The 20,406-nt window shown below is 32.5% G+C and overlaps 2 protein-coding genes and 1 long non-coding RNA gene across 4 annotated transcripts; 2 read left to right on the top strand and 1 right to left on the bottom strand.

Annotated features, from left to right (window-relative positions):
* The first annotated feature begins 6,250 nt into the window (after window positions 1–6,250).
* LOC107931596 (uncharacterized) lies at window positions 6,251–6,990 on the top strand. The gene is made up of 2 exons (XR_001693273.2): window positions 6,251–6,405; window positions 6,487–6,990. It is a non-coding gene; the product is annotated as an uncharacterized lncRNA (long non-coding RNA).
* Window positions 6,991–7,009: 19 nt separating this feature from the next.
* Window positions 7,010–8,921, bottom strand: LOC107931594 (uncharacterized). The gene is made up of 4 exons (XM_016863528.2): window positions 8,622–8,921; window positions 8,419–8,536; window positions 7,925–8,043; window positions 7,010–7,689 (listed from the first exon to the last, which is right to left on the bottom strand). Exons 1-4 carry the CDS (start codon window positions 8,706–8,708, stop codon window positions 7,294–7,296), a joined length of 720 nt encoding a protein of 239 aa, XP_016719017.1. The 5' UTR covers window positions 8,709–8,921; the 3' UTR covers window positions 7,010–7,293.
* Window positions 8,922–13,887: 4,966 nt separating this feature from the next.
* LOC107931604 (U-box domain-containing protein 62) lies at window positions 13,888–20,216 on the top strand. Of its 2 annotated transcripts, none has more exons than XR_001693274.2 (8): window positions 13,888–14,622; window positions 14,743–15,031; window positions 15,693–15,774; window positions 18,535–18,592; window positions 19,077–19,165; window positions 19,332–19,427; window positions 19,515–19,595; window positions 19,871–19,953. XR_001693274.2 is itself a non-coding variant. In XM_016863540.2 (8 exons), exons 1-8 carry the CDS (start codon window positions 14,109–14,111, stop codon window positions 19,995–19,997), a joined length of 1,326 nt encoding a protein of 441 aa, XP_016719029.1. In that variant the 5' UTR covers window positions 13,888–14,108; the 3' UTR covers window positions 19,998–20,216. The 2 variants fall into 2 exon arrangements, 1 of the variants encoding a protein (XP_016719029.1); XM_016863540.2 differs by having other exon boundaries at window positions 19,525–19,595; window positions 19,871–20,216.
* Window positions 20,217–20,406: the final 190 nt, after the last annotated feature.

The following is a 20,406-nucleotide window of genomic DNA, read 5'->3' as shown; positions in this document are numbered from 1 at the left end:
GAGGTTTCGGGTAAAAATATAGGCTCGAAATATGAGTTTAGGTAAAAAACAATCTAAACGGGCTGGGCCTCGGGTACCATTTTTTTGGCTCGAGCCGGGCCAACCCGGCCTGAATATAATAAATATATATTTATTTTTTTAATTTTAAAATATTTTTAAAATAATTTTTTATTTTTAAAATAATTTTTTGGTGTTTATTAAAAAGTGGGCCGGGCTGGGCTTGAGCTTAGGAATTTTTTCCCAGGCCGAACCTGAACAAAATTTCAGACCCATATTTCGGCCCAGGCCTGGCCCAGGCCTAGGATGCGGGCAGAAATTTTTTTTTGGGCCCGGCCCATGAGCACCTCTAATCCATTGTTGGTTCTAATCTTTTGTTCTGAATCGATACTCAGACCAGTTTCTAGCTTAATCAAACGGTCCAATCCAATGTGAAAACAACACCTCTTAAATGGACAAATGGCATAAATACCTCTCAATTTCAAAACTAGGCAAATTTAACTCTATCAAAACATAGAGTAATTTAATCTTTACTGATTTTGAAAGTTAGCGAATGAGGAAAATTAATGACAGCATTAATGATTGACAATAAAAAAATATATAAGAACAACCAGGTGCCGTAAGGCACATTAGACTCTAAAGAGAGAACATTGATTAGAGTTATAGAGATAACATTGTTGAAAAAAGTAGTCACAAATTCTAAACATAAATTATATAACGGATATGAAAGCATCAAATCTTTATCGAAACATGTGGTAAAATTTTTCACCTGATTTAAACTTAATAAAAAAATGCAAACGACACTACAAGTCAGCCAGTTAATGGAGTTTGTCTTGTTTATCCATTTTTGTTAAATGTTGTTAAGTAACTGACGTGAGGTGGTAGTATAAAATTGGTATAATAATAAGTTTAGTCTTTAATTTATACATATTTAAAACTCTCAACATTACAATTTACCTCAAATTGATTTTAATTCTCAAAAAAAATATAAATATTCATAAATATTCTAAAAAATATAATAAATTTTAATATATATTACATTATATTTTATATAAAATAATAAGTTAACCGAAAACCTTTATGGCCTTGTCATAATACCCACTTCGCCCATAAGCACTCATTAAAGCTGAGAAAGCATAAACAGTGTTTCTATAACTTCCCTTTAATGCATCACGAAATTAACACCCCTTACTCGAGTTTGTACTTAAATTCGAATAAGAAATACTACATTTTAAGATAAATAGTTTTTCAAGAACTAAATTTATTATTCAAGTTCTTCTCATCTCTTATACTTTTTTTTTAAATCATTTAAGGCTTTATAGATCATTTCTAGGCTTTCTCTAAAGTTTGATTGCATTCGGGGTTCGTATGAGACCTTTTTAGATAAAAAAAAAGAACAGGGTAGAGGAAAACAAGGCCAGTGTTGTGACATTAGATTCTCTGATTCCTCATGTCGCAACATCTTGTGGATAGTGTCACAACTCCGAGTCCTCTTTGGCTAAATAAGTCAAAACTTTTTTATTTTTGTGTTAAGGTCAATACCGTATAATCCCAAATATGTACCAATCAATTTAAATATTTATAATACTTTGGTTTATCAACTAATACTTAATTAATTCATCACATAACAATTACCCAAATATTAGCAATTTCATCACTTATAAGAACTTCTTAGCGTTACAACTCTTCTATTATCTTGCACATCCTCCTCTCCATTCCACATCCTATATTACATGTATATATACGAGAATCTTTGCATTTTAGTATAGTATGCCTATATGTAATATTAATTATTCTTTCACTAATTACACATATATTCTTAACAGAGGTGTCTACTTGAGTAGCAATCACTAAATTATTTTTATCTTGCCTTACAGAATTGAAATTAAGATCCACTTGTTGTTTTTGAAACTAGACTCAATGAATTTTTTACCATAAAAATTTCAAAATTTAGTTCAAAGTATACTAATACAAGTTTTTCTTCAAATCTTCCTCTGTTCTACTGCTAGGCAGCTTTCACCCTTCTTCACTAAATATTATTTATCTTTTTGTACAAAATTCATAAAATATTGTCGTTTATTTATCTTGAAATTAAATTCATTAAGACTTTTAGACATATAAAATTCATCTCCTAACTATTTGTTTACAATTTTTTTAATTATTTTAGAAAGTCAGAAAAAGGGATCCCGAATTTCATCTTATCTTATCTCACTAAAATGCGTATATCTCATTCAATACAATCTCAATGCCTACACCGTTTCTTCCAAACAAAACTATATTCATTAAAATTTAATTTCATACTTGGCTCATCATTTAACTCATCTTCTACATTTTTTGGTGAATTTTTAAAGTTAAGCTATTGATGCGGTCCAAAAACTCTTTTAGTGATAATATTTACTTTTTCATGGTTCTTTACATTAACTTTCATATTTAAACATACATAATCATTATACTTTGATTATTACCATTTAGTCATTTAGATTTATATGTTGATATCATATTCATTTCTTTACCTTGAAACTTCTCATAATACAAATCATATTTATCTCTTTCACTTGAAACTTGGTGTTCCTACATATTATACTTCATCAAATACTTTCTATCTCTACTATTTCAATTAAAATTTCACATATCTTACATTTCATTCATAAAATATTTAACTTAACTCATAGAGATACAAGTAAAGTTAAGATGAAAACGTATCTATTTTGACAAGAATTTCTTCTCTTTTGCTTCTCTTCCATTTCTAATTCTCAACTTCATCACTATCCTTCTCTTTTCTTCTAATTTTCTTCGCTTCCATCTACTAATTTCTTGCTTCTAAATTATGGAACATACTCTCTAGGATCTCTACTTCATATTTCCTCTTGGTGCCTATAGAAATTTCCAAGAATTTTGGGTAAAATAACGAGATTTCATGAAAAAGGACTAAATTGTAAGAAAATGAGAACTTCTCCCTTATTTAATGGTGGTGGCATTGGAGCATGAAGAGTATGAAGAAATTTCTTCATACTTCCATACAAATATATCCCTTTAATTTAATTAATTAAAATATTATAATAAAATAATTAATAATAATATGATAATAATAAAATATTCCACCAATTATATTTCAACACCTAATATTCATCAATTATTATCACGATAATTTATGATAATTATCTTGATTGAAAAATAATCATTTTTCCCTTATAATCTTTCAATATTCACTTTTGTGCTTCTCATTATTGGTAAAATTATAATTTAGTCCTTCTTATTTTTTCACTTTTTTATTTGGTCTCCATTTACCAATTTATTTGACCCTTTAGTCTTTTCCTCCTTTGAAGTATTCACTTTTTGGTCATTTAATTTTCCATATTTATATTTTGACCTCATGAATTTTGAATATTTACACTAAGATCACAACACTTTCACATTTTTACAATTTGATCTCTACCTTAAATTAATACGTCATGTAATACTTCTTGATTTGCCTTATTTTGATATCCCATGGTCTTTACTTATACCTTATTTAGTAAGAATCTATCACATACTCTTTCTAACTAATGAGGTTTTTGAGATTTTACAAGTTCAACTTTTTCCAATCTACCAACAATACTAATCATGGCACCAGCTAATTTGCCTTGTTTTTTTTTTCTTTTTTTCTCTTCTAACAGTGAATTGAAAACATTTAATGGTTTTTTCATGCTCACTTCCATTCCCAAGCTCTTGAGGCAAAAAAATATAGTCATCGAAGCAACAAAGCTTAGATTCAAATGAGAAAAGGATGTTTTCGAGGCTGGTTTGGCCATTATGCAAGGCGAGTTGAAGGACTTCTTCAGCTACAGAACTGTAGCGAGTGTAACCGATAGCTTTGGGTCGGCTCAAGTGCATTTTCAAGACAAACCCAATCGATCAACGATTAGAGAAGTCAGGGGCGAATGATGGGAAAGGAGCGGGAGTATAGGAGATAAGAGCACAGGTGGATGAGGCGGTTGCGACAGTAGTGTGTTTCAAAGCATTAGATGGTGAAAGTGTCACGGGACTAGATCTTTCGTCTCGCGATCTGTGTGGCTTTAGGCGATTCGTTTGTTCCAAACTCGCCTAAGTTAGCCTTAACACCATAAGTGAGGATTTCTTTAAAACTCTTCCAAGGCACCAATTTGTATAACGAAAGCAGTTTATGCCAAAAGAAGCCATAAAGAATAGCAAAAAGCCACAGAAAAGAATGCACAAGAGATGTTTTAGTAAATGCTCTCAATATTCTATTACTCTCAAAGAATAATGAAACAATGGATACAATGGAGTGGTTTACAAAGTGAGGGGGCCCCTATATTTATAGTTGAGCTCCCCCAAAATCGACAGTCAATATCAAGTTACATCGACGGGCGAGATTAATCATATCCCTTAAGTCATGGGATTTACAAGATATACCATACCAAATCTAATCTTTACAAGATATGATTCCTATCAGTCTCTTAAGATTAGTTACTAAGATAGCCTATGTTGCCATATCTTCATCATTGGACCACTTAGGCTTCAATCTAACAGGCTTCTCCAACAGCTTACCGAATCGGGCCAGTTCTTGTGGGCCAAATGATCCTCATCTAAATAATAGACCTCTATTGGATGCATTTAGTGTGTTGGTCAAGGGCTTTGAACTGCGGCCCGTGACAAAAGAGGGGGCTTGGAAAGGGAGAACTTTTGGGGGTAGGGTTGGTTTTGGTGGTTATTGTGGTGGTAATTACAATGGTTTTTGAAGTGGTTTTGTGGATATTGATGGTTCTGATAAGGCTTTGTTGTAGCTATGATCAAACAATGTGGCGACATTGAATTCATAGGGGTGAATCTAGTGATGGGAGTATCAGTCTTCAAGGTGCAAAGGAGAGGAAATTATCACAGGTGTGTGATAGATTAGAATCACTTGTTGTAAGTGCTGAAAATAGTGGATATTTCTTAAAGAGCTCGGCTCCGTAAATGTAGGGGGGAACCGAACTATGTAAACAACTCTTATACCTTCTGTTTGTTTACTGTTTTACTTTCAATGGTGTAGAAATGCTCACTCCCTCATCACTCCTTCACAATTTATAACTTTTATCGAACAATTTTAAAGCTTCAATTTTAATATAATTTTTTTATATAAATATACTTTTTTTACTTACATTCTAAATGTATCGAAATTTAATTAAATCGATGCTAGATAAATTTTTTCACTCGATCTAATCAAAGTTAACATAAGTATAAATAAATAGTTATAAATAAAAGAAAAAATAAACAATGGAGATAAGATACGTCCCTTCAATTATTAAAAGGGTGACAAATTGCACAAAAGTTGGGAATTTCAACTTTTTTAGACTCTAAATTAAAACAAATTGGCTATTTTTGCTTTGTGGACAACCTACCTGAGTAGAAGCAACAACTTCCTCGCATACTAAGCTCTGTCATCCATGGCGCTGGGCTTTATCTTTTCTTCTTGTCATCAGACACTTGTTTACCTACCTCACTATCTTCTTAATTTTCATATTAATTAAAATATTTTGGTGTAATTACTTATAATTATATAAAAGTGTCCTATTTGGATAATTATGTGTAATTAGAGTATTTTTATTGTACTTTTCAATTTTAAAACGACCGTGAAAATTAGATATAAAGGTTTAATATTATAAAGTTTATATTATTTTAACTTAATTTACGTATTATAGAAAGGGAGACAGCCTAGCATAATTTTTTCTTTAAATTAAGTTTATATAAGTTTTTAAATATAAAGCTTCAGATTATATGAACTGTAAACCTAAATATTACAAGGTCGATAATAATTATGCAAATAGAAAATATTTTCTTACACCATATTATTGGGTATGATACCATTTAAGATAAATGTGCCAGCCACAAGCATCATAAAGAACCCGCAAACTCTTGACACATTCAAGGCTTTGAAATATGGTTGAGAAGACATTTTGTTGTTCTAAAAAATGTTTATCACATTAACATCACCTTAGCATAACATAGAAAATTAAGGTCGAATAATACTAGTATATTACATATTTCGTAACTTTAATTATAGGTGGAATTGAGATGATCTATACTAAAAAATATAAATTATGTAACTATGTAATTACAATATGTACTACCAAATATTACGTGGAGAATTACGGGGTAATTACACTTACTCAACTAAACTTGAACACGTTTAAAAATTATTATTTAATTATTCTGTGTCGTGGAAATAAACTGAATGATGATATATGTAGGTATATATGTAAAATGAGATTACCTAACACGCAAAGCACACGTTGCCTACGCGTATCTATTGGCTAATCAAAATTTCCAAAATGTTTTCTTGGTTTCTTAATTCAAGAAAAAATCCATCAACGAATATTCTCTCATTCATTTCTCTGCATATATTTTGATGAATTTTAACGCTACAAGGTAAGTTGTGGAAACCCTTTCTTTACACCTCTTGTATGTATATTTTTGGCTAGGTTTTAATGGTGGGAATCAAGTGATCAGTCAATGCAGATGACATAGAATCTAAAGCTGAGTTCGTGTAGTTTGAGGTTCAAATATTGCATCTACAGTCAGTTGCCCCGTCTCCAAAGTAAAGCTTCCTTTGTATAAAAAGTACAGAGTGGATAAATATGAGGGGAAATGATGATATGGAAGAAGGTGGGATTCAAAGAAGAAAGAGCAGAAAAAAGGGCTCAATAATCAAAGTGTATTGTGTGAGAGTGGGTGGTTCAGCGTTGAGAGGAGTTGGGAGATGCTTGTTTGTAAGTTGTTACCCACTCCTCCAATGTTTTGGGTTGGATGATTGTAGGCATCGCCACCATCATCACACCCATTTCCATTGATCCCAAATTTCCCACAATGGGTGGGGGTAGGGGTTGTACAAAATTGATTCCGAGACCAGGATCATCGGAAACTTGAACATAAGTCTTTTACCGATCGATCTGTGATTCAGTATATTGTGTATCTTTTGAATTGTATGAAAGGAAATAAAGTTTTAGATTTTCATTTTTTTTTTCAAGTTTTCATGTATTTAATGAGTCTTTGAATGATCATATTTTGATTCGAATATTCATCGGACACAAATATTTCAAAAAAAAAAACAATGTAAATCTAAATATGTGTAATGGCAGAGCGCTTTGAGCATAAATTCCAAGACCAGTATCTGCAAGTTTTTTAGTATTAAAGACAAATTAAGCCGTCTCAAATCCCATCCCCTTTCTTCCTCAATGCCAATGCTGCCTATACGTAGGTGCAATATAACCATGTATATGTATGAATGGTACCCTCAAATGGTGTTGCATATTGAAACTAATCATCATCTCGCTTGGCAGACCTAGAAGAAAGGCCATTCACAGATGCTAGTTTTGACTTCACCTCCTGCCACTCGCCATCCCAATCTTGTTCCCAACCTTGAGCTGTTTCTACATCGACATTGTTAGGTGAAGACGAGACGGGTTGCCCCATTTCAAGCTGCTGGTATGCGATTCCATCGTCCCTTTTGCTTCGCTTGTAGCAGGCGTACGTACTGCCGATGATCAGACCTGTTAGAATCACTAAGTAGATGGGGCTTATATGCCTGGGGAAAGGGATATAATTGAATATGCCGGAACTTGATGCTGCTGCTCCTATGTGAATTGCACACCTCAATTCTCCAGCATCTATTTCTATGGTTGAATTTCCACCAACTTTTGCTGTGATTTCAACCTATAACATCAGAAATTAAAGAAAAGTAGCACCATGACATCAAGTTTAGAAATTAACTTAGACTAAAAAGAGTTCATGTTCCAACGTGAAAACAATTGTCAAGTTTAAGGATTAATTTAAACAAAAACTTCAAGCCCTGTGTTAAGTAATTTCCAAATTCAACCCAAATCAAAACTCGAGGAATTCAATTAAAAGGTAAGAGCGTAAAAGCAAACAGAGAATGGTGAAATTAAACCTTTCGAGTTAGGTTTGGGAGCACTTCCACCGTCTTGGTCTTGCCATGTGACATACTCACACTTACATTTATGTTTCTCTCTCCTTCGTTCATCACCAGTACTATTACTTTCTTTGAACCTACATGCAATTTTATAACATTTCTACTTTCAAATTTTCTTCTATTCAATAAGTATGATAATGTTAATAATCTATACATTCACATTTTTTTATTATCAATTACTTATTTGTATCATTATAAGAGTTGATGTAAAATTAGGTACCAAATTAAGAAAAAGAGTCAAGTTCAGGTATCAAATTGGACCTAAAAAAAATTTAAGTACTAACTTAAGAAAAAGGGTGGTACCAAATTAGACAAAAATAATTAAGCACCAAATTAAAAATATATATCAAGTTTGGGTACCAAATGTTGAATTGCTTCCATCCCAAACACCCTTTGAACAATAAAATAAAAACCAAAGACCCGGAAGAAAATTAAAGCAGTGTTAAGCATACCAATTGACGCAGGATCAAGGCACGCCCTTAAGCTTTCGTTATGACAACTCGTTGACGAAAGCCAACACCCATGGTTACTAGGCCCAGGAGCCGGCGCCGGTGACGATGGCCCGGAAGGCTAAAAACCAGGAAAAAAATTACTTCTTCTTTTTGGTTCTGAAAATTAAAAAGCTAATAATAATAAAAGAGTAAAAAAAAAATACCAGGGAAGATTCCACCGGAGGTCGAGCGTGTGATTGAAGAAAGAGTAAAAGGAAAGAAAAGATTGAAAGGATTTCCGTTGAATCCATATTTTTTTTTTATTTTGTTGCTGGATCAAAGCTCTCATCCCACCTTTGATATTAATAAGATTTAAGTCTCTAATTACAAGAATTTCCATGCTGTTGGTTTGTTCTTAGTCAATCAAAACCCTTCTGACTTATTCCTCGTCTTCTTTTCTTCGAAATCTCCGTTTACTTTTGTCTTTCTCTCCCTCTCCACTTTTAACTTTCCCACTTGCCATAATACTACACTTAAGAGTCAATTTAGTATTACTTTTAAAAATAATTTTTTTTAACTCCAAAAATTGGCCCAAAAAATATTTTTGACAGAAGCAGAAAATTTTAGTTTCTTGTAAAAAAGTGTTTTTGTGTCTTAAAAATATATTTTTAGAAATAACACTAAATTGACCCTCAATACTTTAGTAACGCTACACTCCTAGTTTAGTTGCAAACGAAAATCTAGGTTAAAAAAAAAAGCTACACCCTAATATTACTAATTTTTTAATAAGTTTACGTTTTTTTTATTTAACTTTAAATGGTTACAAAATAATTATTAAAATATTCGAAAGTTTTTATTTAAATTACTGGTATATTAAAATAGTTATTGTATGGTCTTTTCTATTCACACTGCTTTCATTAATTGAAAGCTCTCATTTTCCTTCTATTCTACATTTTAATTTTTTTTCATGAAACAATTTTGACTAGCATGAATCTGCGAATCAAAATCAAACAACTTTCTTCTTTGGTTTCCAACACTAACTATCAAATCAAGTTGTCGCTTGAAGCTCGCTACTTAAACTTTAAAAAGAAAAAACTTAATAACCCAGTGACTTAAGTGAAAATTTTTCGAATAATTTAATGATAATTTTTGTAGCTTTTTTTAAAAAATTAAGTGACCAAAACATAAACTTATTAATAATGCAAAGATATCGAGTCCAGTTTTTAAAAAAAAATTATTTTTGGAAGTGGATTAGAAAAGTGTAGCTTTTCTTTAAATAAAGTGTATTTTTTAATTTTAAATTTTTATTATAATTATGTTGAAAAGGTACGAGATGTTTGGTTCACGGAATCTTAATTTTTTTTATGGTGCTATAAGATTTCTTATTTAGATTTCAAAAATCACGCTACGACAATTTTACATTTTCTTTTTATAATTTATTCTCCAATTTTTATTTTTCCTCTTTTTTAATCGTTTGTGACAATTTAACCATTTCTAAATTAGATGAAATTAAGGGACTAATTTGTTAAATTGGATAACACTTATATATACATCATAAAAAATGGATCAATAGACATGGAGGATACATTACTTTTTTTTTTTAAGGATTTGGCTTTAATTATATTTGTTAAAAAATAGTATAGTTGTAGGATTTGTAAAGCTATAACCTTTGTAATCTTAGGCTAAGTATTATTGGGCTTAACCTTTCTAAATGTATTTGAATTTTTTATTTTCTAAAGTTGATGTGAACAATATAAATACATAGTCCTATATGTGTATAATACACAAAATTCTTCAAAGTTTTTCTATAAATTATATAGTGTTAGAGCCATGAGTTATGTTTTCCCCATTCTTTTTTTTTTTGTCACTAAGTTTTGGTGAAATGTGCTTCTCATTGCCACATTAGGGAGGTCTACGGTGTTGTTTTTAGCCAACCATAAAAAAGTGGTGACCTGGTTCTTAGCAAGTGTAGCTTACGCTCAACTTCAAGTGCTAGCGCATAAGAGCACGCGAGAGCCTTTTCTAAAATAAGCTTCTTTTTACATATCTCAATATATAAGGTAAATAAATCGTATAAGAATTCTTGAAAAATAATCTTGCTTGATTCAATCTCTTCTCCAATGATAAACACAACATTGGCTACATAAGATTCTCAGAAATATTCAAGCAAATCATTAAAATAATTTGGTCAAACATGCCAACAAATAAAGCAATTTATGTGTTTGGTGCAATGATAGTAGAAGCAGATACTTTCGTTGGCACATTAACAACCACTTCAAAAACTTAGGTTGACACACTTTTCTAACGATCCTCCCGTTGATGAAACTAGACAACAGTGGGTGATGGAGGATGCTCGATTATTCTTCAAATTTAGAATTCTAGATAGCAAGGTAATTAGTCTCATCCATCATTGTGAGTTTGTGTATGGTTGTCAAGACCTACAGAGATAAAATCCTACTAAAAATATAAATTTATTATATAGTAGTGAGTAAGGTCGTATCTACATATATCGGTAATAACTTTATTTCTTAAATAGAAATAGCAAAGTAAAGATGATGGGGGATTTTTTAGAAAATACAACTAAAATTAAATTTTAAAACTTAAGCAAACAAGACAACAATTAACATTAAAGGAAAATCAATGAGATGGAGTTCTAGCTAAAGGTAAAAAAATGTTTAATTCACTAGTTTGATCATAGATGCAAAGATAATTTCAGTGTTCTTAATAAATTAATTATAGTTGCCGACATTGTGCCTAGCAACCAATCTTTCCTTATCTTGTCACTAACCAAGAGGAAGCTTGTTGAAATAATTTCCCTTATCAATAAACAACCCTATAACTTTGTGCCTAGGATTTAGCTTATCGATAGCATTAAGAATGAGAGAGACCTAATTCTAACCAACAAACACACATGAGTGAGGTTTGTTTGATTAGAACACATGCCTACACAACATATATCACATATGTTATTTATATCCAATTATGTTGTTTGTCACAAGCATTAGAATCAATTAAACAATTACAAATTTAACTATTCTAACTAACAAAACAAATATTCTAAACTATTCTAACTAACAAAACAAATATTCTAAGTTATCAAATACGACCTCTACATTCAACAAATTTGAATATTTGTAATTAAAATAGAAGACATGTAAATAATAAAGAATAAAGAAAAGATGAAGAGTAATTTAGATCTCATAAACTTTAAGAATCAAACTTCGAAGTTCCTTTGACTAGAAAAAGAGGTTTAGCAATCCATGATCAAGAAGAACATAAAATAATAAAAGTTGCAAGCTAAAAATTCTACAAAAAGTCCTAACACTCTACTAAAAGGTCTTATTTATAAAGTTTAATTGACCTAGGGTGGGTTTGGATGGACGATATGTTTATCTGCTGTTAGTGTAAAAATAACGGTGGTGATGAGATTTGATACTGTAGCGATATTGTAGCATGAGACAAAAAGTAAGCTAAACGCACCTCACCGCACCCAATCACCCATCCAAACCTACCCTTAGATTAGGCCTATAACATTTCTTTGAGATAAAAGTCTTGAAAATGGAGGAAAATATCCTTGCATGTTAGAGTTAGGGTGGCCAAATTTGTTACACAAGTGAACACGGGCGTTGGGGCTCATGTATTCTCAAACCGCGACACTAAATTTGCTTCCCTCAGATAGGTCATGACCCCATCTCTCTAAGCTGCGACCCACATGTCTTTTTTTTCTCTTATTTCACATTTTGCTCAGTTTTAACTCCTTACTTTGCTTCCAATGATCCTCGAACTTGTGTCCCAAACTCGTATTACCTAATAGAAATTTCAAAACACCGAATTAATTAGTAGGTAAACTACCTAGTTGGTCACCCAACTTTTAGGACGCTTTCATTTTTGTCACTTAGGCATTAATCTCTAACAACGGTTAATTGTACATGTCACATCATGTTTACACTTTTATTTTAGTCACCCAACTTTCAGGTCACTTTTATTTTCGTTACTCAAAAAATATAATTTTTTAACTATTAATTGAGGTAAAAGCACATCGATATTGAGGTGATAAAACAATAGAAACTAAAATGATGCATTAAAAAATTGTGAAATTTTACTTGTTTACCACATTGTTGAAAGCTTTACTTTTTTTCAATATTGAAATTTAAAATTCCAAAACATCATAATCAATTAAATAAACTATTTACAAATTTTTATCGCTTGATAGTATTAACCTATTTGTTAGTATAATATTGAAATTAATTAAATTAATTAATTTAACCTCCTTCCAAAATTTAAAATATTATTTTATATTTCCAAATTAAAATAAACTCAAATAACTCATTTTTAATAATTGTCTACGAAATCAACATTTCTTTTGATTATATGATCTTGAATATTTCATGCTAAGTTAAAAGTAAAGAAAATCATTGCAAATAATTAAATTAATTACTTTTACCTTCCATGCCAAACTGAACTTGAAATTTCTTTCATCACTTATTTACCCTAAATGAAGAACAAACAATTAATTCAATTAATTGCAATAAATTTTTTCTTGGCTTAATATATAGATTGGCTCTAGAACTTGACAAATTTTCTCACACTGGCCCCTAAACCTTTTTTTGATTATATTGGTCCCTAAGGTTGGCATTCGTTACACAGATTGGTCCTACACAAACACCGTTTGTTTTTGAAGAATATACTGATTTGGACAGGTATGGGGTGACATGTGGAGAAACAAGGGGGCAGTTAGAGGTGCTCATAGAGGTGTTCATGGGCCGGGTGGCCTGGCCCGGCCCGACGGCCCGCCCGAAATATGAGAGGGTTTTTTTTATAATATTCAACTTTTTTTTTAGTTGTGCATCCATTTAGAAAGAAATTAAATAAATGGTTGTCTAAATTAGACTTGTTAATGAGTTGAGTGACTCGTCTAGGTTCGAGACCCACTTAAAAACTGGAAAGGTTTAGATAAAAATATGATACCTAAAAAATAGGCTTGGGTAAAATTTAAGGCAGGTTTTTTATATGGGCCGAGCCTGCAAGTTTTTTAGGCTCGAGCATAACGTAGCCTGGCCGGAGTATATTATGTTATAAAAACTATTATATATGTTAAATAATAATTATATATATATTTATATTTATATTTATATTACATCCATAACTTAATAACAATTAAACCCATTACCTATTAAGTAAAAGAAAACTTATCCAACTAAATAACCCAGTCCAAAATATAAAATTTTAAAAATTATATTTAATACAATAAAATATTTATTATATTTATAGTTGAGTTTTTTAATATAAATATTTTTAATACATTTTTAGTGTATTAGAAAACTTCTTTTTTTAGCATTTGTAGTTCATTTTTTAAAAAAAATTATTTATTTTATATACACAATTTTATTAATTCTTTAAAAAAAATTGTACTTTTAAAATATTTTTGCTGATGTGGTATGTCAGCATACTACTTAGGTGGCATTCGTCAATTATTTTTTTGTACTTAACCCGAACCTCAACCCATGAAAAAATAAAAAATTATGATGAAAGTGACGTCGTTTAGGTCTAATTGCAATTCCGCTAGTTTCCCTTTCCTTCTCCTTCTATTCCACCTGAATCCGAAGAGAAATCTAAAACCCTACTGCTCCGCTCTGTGGGAAATCACTAAATTTGGTACCTCAAATTCCCAATATTACCCCTAAAAAGATGCTAAATTTCCTTTAATTACCATGTCTTCCGAGGAAATCAGCCTCCAGAACGGGCTCAACGTTTTCCAGGCCGACCCTATACGGGCCTTTAATTGCGGACCCCAATCTACTACTCGACCCGGCCCCAAAACCCGAGAACTCACCGGCTTCATCGACGACAAGATGTTCTCCTTCCCTCCCTCCCAACCCTCCGAGTTTCGCTCCTCTAACATCTTCTCCGCCGCCGCCGCTACTGCTGACGCCGCTTCCGCTGACCGCCGAGACCCTCCAAACCACCACCATCGGAATTGGGAGAGAAGCGCCCGTGGTTTCTCCACAAACAGCGGCGACGACGAATCTGACGAAGACGATGTGGATGATGAGGAAGACGAGGATGATGACGGCCACGACGGAGGAGATGGCGACCAAAATGATAATAACCACAATAATAGTATAAACATAAATAATAGAAGTAATAGTGGAAATGAGACTGTTAATAATGCAGGAAGTGGAAACCCCGAAAAAATGGGAAACCGAAAAGCAAAGCATTCCTTCGGTTAGTTTTCTCTTCTTTTGTATCGTTTCTATTTTTGAGAAATTTTATTGATTTTTTATATATAAAAGAAGGAACTTTATTGATTTATTCTTGTTTCTTTTTATAATTATTGTTGGAAAGTTGGAGGGAGCTGCAGGGAATTGGTAGTGAAGGAAGGAGGGATTGGGCAAGGTGTGAGAGAGGGTAATAATTATCAGAATGCGGTGACGATTGCCGGTCCTGATGGGGATATTTATTACACGCAGTTTTTACTAGGTGGAGAAGGGTCTGCTGCTAGTGGTGGTGGTAACGGTCAGAAGGATATCTTGGTGGAGAATGGTGGTGGATATGGGTTTAGTGGGAGGAAAGATGTTCCATTTTTTAGTGAGTCTGGTGAGTCCTTGCGGGACATTTTATCCGACCCTGTCACGTAAGTGATTGATGATTTTATGAAGTTGAAGGAAAAATAAGTGCTTTTGATAGATTCCTGCTCCCTGATGTTGAATTTGGCTATGGTTTTATAGCAGCCGTGCTTTGTTGGTTAATTATAGTTTGGTTTAATGTGTTAATGTGTAATGGTAATTTGCAGTTCATGTAGTTGTGAATTTTACAAGTCCCTCTACTAGTGAGCTTCAGCTGAGATTATGAGATGCAGGAAAATTTATTAGCAGTAGTGCAGTACAAGTTACTGTAGCTAGTCATGTATGCAGTGCTACAAGGCTATTGAACTATTAGGACTGTGGAAAAACATGCTTTCTTTTATCTGAGATCATTTAGATATGTTTACCGGTAAAAGATAATGTCTTTGAACTAGGAGTTTTACTCAGTTGGTTCATGCAGTCATCCTTTAGAGGTGGCACTAGCTGATTTCAGGTTTAAATCCTAGTGTTTATAGCCCTCTTCCCATCCCTAGGCTGGTCTCCTTTGTTAAAAAAAAATGACTTTGCTCTTTTTGCATATATATTTTTAATTGATCCATTGATTTTTAGTCATTACTTATCAAGGAGTTGATGTACATTCAGAAAAGAAAAAAAACGTTAGATTGATGTTTCAATCATTTGTTCCTGGCTCCCTTTCATTTAAAATTTCAGGAGAGCTCTCATGGATGATGCGATGATATTACCTTGTGGACATTCCTTTGGTGCTGCTGGAATACAGCATGTTCTTAGAATGGTGAGTTCTTGATAAAACCTATTTCTTCTACTCTGTCATTAGTATGATGCTTAGTTGCGGATGAAGTTTGTGCCTTGCTTCAAACAATTATCTTTGATTGGCCAAGGGATGGTTTGAATCAGTACAAATTACGGATATAAGTATAAAATAGGCCATTTATAAATGGGTTCTAGGTTGTTACAGATATGAATGACCTGTTTTGCGCCATTTCAGAGTGATTAAGTGCTCATGGTTACTATATTAGGTACAATATTATTAACACCACTAGAAATAAAAGTAAAGACGGCAATCTACAATACCGCTGTTTAGAGATGGAGAGAGAGAAAAAAGTAGAAGTGGTGAATTTGAAGTAAATTTACCTTGAATAATAAAAGGCTTAATACATCATTTGGTACCCGAGTACCTATTGTTGTTTTTTTTTTTTTGGTCCTATAAGGTACTTGTGTTCGACAAAAGTTATACATTTTGGTACCTGAAGGTAAAGGTGGTAAATTTTAATGTTTAATTTGAGTTTTGGGATTGATTTTATGAAAAATCATAATTAACTAATAATATTAATAATTAACTTTCATCAAATCAACTTTAAAACCTGAAAAAAATCACAGCCATCAGATTATATTTAAGAAATTAAACACAAAATTAAACAAATTTACAATTAACACTAAATTTATTCTATAACAAAATCATGAAAATTCAAAAAATATATATTAGCTATTAATTGTCATCAAATCAACCTTAAAACCTGAATTAAACACTAAAAAATTAACCTGAATTAAACACTAAAAAATTAACACCGTTACCTTTAGGTACTAAAATGTATAACTCTTGCCAAATACAAGTACCACATTGGACAAAAAAAATTGTAGGTACCACATTAGAAAAAAATGTTAAACTCGGGTACCATGTATTAATTCATAATAAAAGTATATGATCATGTAAGCACGTTTATAGTCACCTTAGTTTGATAGGAGCCAGTCGTGATAATGTTTTGATTAATTTTATTCAGTTATTACATAAAGTAGTTAATTTACACATTTAACAACAAACAAAGAAGAGCCATGATTTGTAAGTAGCCAGAGACATGATATGCGCAAAGAACTTCATTCAATTATCAGATAAACTAATTAATTAATATAAACAAGTATTTGTCACCTAAATTGCTTGAATTCTCTTCTTTCAAATATCATAGATGTCCAAATTAGTTTCCAACTTACTAATAGGCCTTTCATTTGGAAAAAAAGACACTAAAGAATATAGAATGATTACAATTTGCAATATTTAAGATAATTCCTACATCACATGAAAAGACACTTCCTACCATTAACAATTCAAGATAGAATTGGATTTGACACAATAGAATGGAAGTCTAATGAGATCTTCAAAGAAAAAACTGTAAATGATTAAGAAAAACACTTATGTCTTTCTTCAGTTATTACAGCCTTATCTTTTAGAATATCTGTCAGAATAATGTATTTTTTATTCCTTAATTTTCCTGTTTAAATACTACTATCAGTGTATTTTAAGATGAAGGCTAAACCAGTTCCAATCAGAAACAAAAATGTTAAAGGAAGAAAATTTCTATTACCCCATCCAGCATCAAAATTTGTCCTGGTATCCTAAATTTCAAAGTTAAAACTATCTAAATCTCCTCAATTTAACCCTCTACTCCCTTTGGAAAAGAAGTCCCACCACCTTTGAATATTAGGTGATCATATCTTGTCTAACTCAATTCTGTACTTTCTTGTACTGTGCCAGTCACTTAAAAGGCACATTATTTAACTAACCAAGGCCAAGCAAGCACCTTTCTCATCATTTTCTGGGAATGACTTTCCATATGAGAGAATTTTGGAACACTACATTCTTTATCTACATGGTTATGGCAATGTAAGTAGGTGAAATTTACAGGGGAAACATTCAAGTTTTTATGGTTTTTTTGGGGTGGAGGGAGTTTGTGGAGTGGTTCAAAGTTAAGAGGAGGTGAAAAGTGGTTGTAGGTATTAAACTTTAGCTGTAAACAGTGAGGTCACTTATAGTCTTGCTGTTGAGGGATAGTGAAGTTAGAAGAGTAGCTGTAAGAGCAATTAGGTAAGAAAGGGAGCTGAAATGGTAAGTTGATGGAGCCTCAGGCCCTCAGTAAAGGTCTTTTGAAAGGATTTGGAGATGGAGCAAGGGCTGCATTGGTACTACCATTTCATGTTCAGCTTTGGTAGAGATTGCAGAGAGGATTTAGTCTTAGTTTCAGTCAGATGTCAGTACTCAATAATGATGTTTTAATGTGACAGATTGACATAGGCTCAAGAATGATAATAAAAGAATCAATAACTCGCAAATGCCTCGAAATTCACTGACATTGTCAGACCATCTGGGGCATTGATGATAATACCATTATCCTTTGTTCAATGTGAATTTCAAGGGTTTTATTCCTTATCTGTTTTGTATGTTTATTTGTATTGACTTATAGGCAATGTTTATGCGGCAGAACATGTTGCAAGCCATCTAGAGCGACTTACTGTGCATTTATTCAAGTGTTTATGCAAGCTGATGATAGACATGATTTATGAGGTGGCTTTGCATATTATTTTCATTGAATCACTGTTGAATGATATGTTTTTTTTTTCTCCTTTAAATGTATTAACATTTATCATGTTTTCCTTGATTACTTAACTAGCTGTTGGGTTGAAACTTCTTGGTCTGTCTGAGTCATTTGTTAACAATGATTATAACTGCATAATAATTTTGATATTATGAATGCTTTATCAGAAAGCTTGCTGCATTTGTTCAGATTCAGTTTCAGAGGAGTTGGTGGCTCCTAATCTTTGTAAGTAATATTCTTTGTCTTCAAAGGAAAATCTTTCTCCTTTACTTTGTGGAATTTCAGTCATAGTTTGTGAACTATTGTAATTTGCACAATTTTCCAGCAAGGATAATATGCATAGATTAGTATCTTATTGATGTTAAGCACCCCATCTTTGTGTCTTGCACATTATTTCCCTGTCAGTTGAGGCACTGGGCACGTATTTTTCTTGGATGTCTATGTTTATCCCTTGCTTTTACATATTATATGAAAAGTATCGGCAACAAAACTTAGGTTTCCTGAATGTTAGGTGATTGTCTACAAGATATGGATGAATTTTGATACACTTTAAAGGAGGAGCAAATACATGGTAAAAATTATGAAGTCAGGAAGGCTATTAAACATTATAATATGCATAAGCTATCCATGTTCTATGCTATACGTATACATTATTTCTGTTCTTTGGAGACATTTAGTTATTTTCTATTTTGTTAATGTTCATGAGCAGCTCTCCAAGCTGCAGTGCAGGCATTTCGTCGGGAAGAAGAGTTACAATTCTACCGCTCACCTAAAAGGAGGAGAGAAAGATTTGAACAGGTTTCTCTTTTTTATACCTCCTTTTGGTGTCAATAGCTTTCAAAACTCCCTTTCTGAATTTGATAACCCTTATTGGTGCTTTATGCGTTTTAATTTTCCTGCCATTGCTTATACCATTCCTGTCGTATCATTGCTGACACTTTCTTTTACTTGTCTGTTCATATAGGATAAGAGTAGCTATGGCGAATCAAATATCATGGATCCGCCAAGGGGTAGGGGTGTCCAGTTTCCATTTGCCGTGACAGACCGGGTTATCATAAAGGTATATCTTCTGAAATCTTTTTCTTGTCATTTTTTTCTCTGCTTGTAATGCCTGTTTTAGATGGTCGAATTTGGTGAGTGGAGATAGATTGATACAGGGTAACAAGAGGACACCACAACGCTTTGTAGGACGTGAAGCTATTGTAACTACACAATGCTTGAATGGATGGTTAGTACCAACCTTCCTTTCCTCTTCACGTGACATGTTATCAATGTATATTGGATTCTGCATTTACATCATTTAGTTTTGAAACATGGGATCTCTCTCTGGCGCACACAAACACACTTTCTAGTAATGGTTACAAAATCTTGAATCCTCTACCGAGATACCAATCAATCGGTTGGAAAGTAGAGTTAACGTGACATTGCCCTGAATATCTGCTTCAGCTCAAATCCAACACAGAAACCAACCTTGTGGCCTTATTACAAAATTTTGATTTACAGGTATGTGGTGAAGACGTTGGACAATGCAGAGAGTGTTAAACTTCAGTATCGCTCGCTTGCCAAAGTTGCAGGCGAGACATTGTCATCAAAGCCAATGTCAAGCAAGATGGGACCGAACTGGTTGTAGATCACCTACGCTGCACATTGTTAAATGGGGGCCTTGCCAGTAATCTAACTTCAAATGTTCAGCTGTACTATTATTATTACAGTGTTTCATGAAACCGAACCTAGAGTGTCATATAATCCTTGCAAATTACCCAAACGCTTCTATCACTTTGTACCTTACATACAATACTTGAACATATGTAATCATTTTTGTTTTATATTATACTAGTATGGTTTTCCACGTTGGGTTAATTATAGAATAGGTTCATTGAGTTCATGATCTAGCAACAGCATACAAGGTCCTCTCAGCTCAACTCATCCAGTGTTTGTATTGTTCATTTTGAGTAATAGAAGTGTTGGCATGTACCTAAGCTAATACGTGGTCATTAGAGTCTATTATGCCATGTTAATCTTGTGGATATTGTTATGAT

Source organism: Gossypium hirsutum, chromosome D04, assembly GCF_007990345.1.
Source record: "Gossypium hirsutum isolate 1008001.06 chromosome D04, Gossypium_hirsutum_v2.1, whole genome shotgun sequence".
Classification (NCBI taxonomy): Eukaryota; Viridiplantae; Streptophyta; class Magnoliopsida; order Malvales; family Malvaceae; genus Gossypium; species Gossypium hirsutum.
The sequence above is the reverse complement of the archived record's forward strand: the minus strand, read 5'-3'. Positions and strand labels throughout refer to the sequence as shown.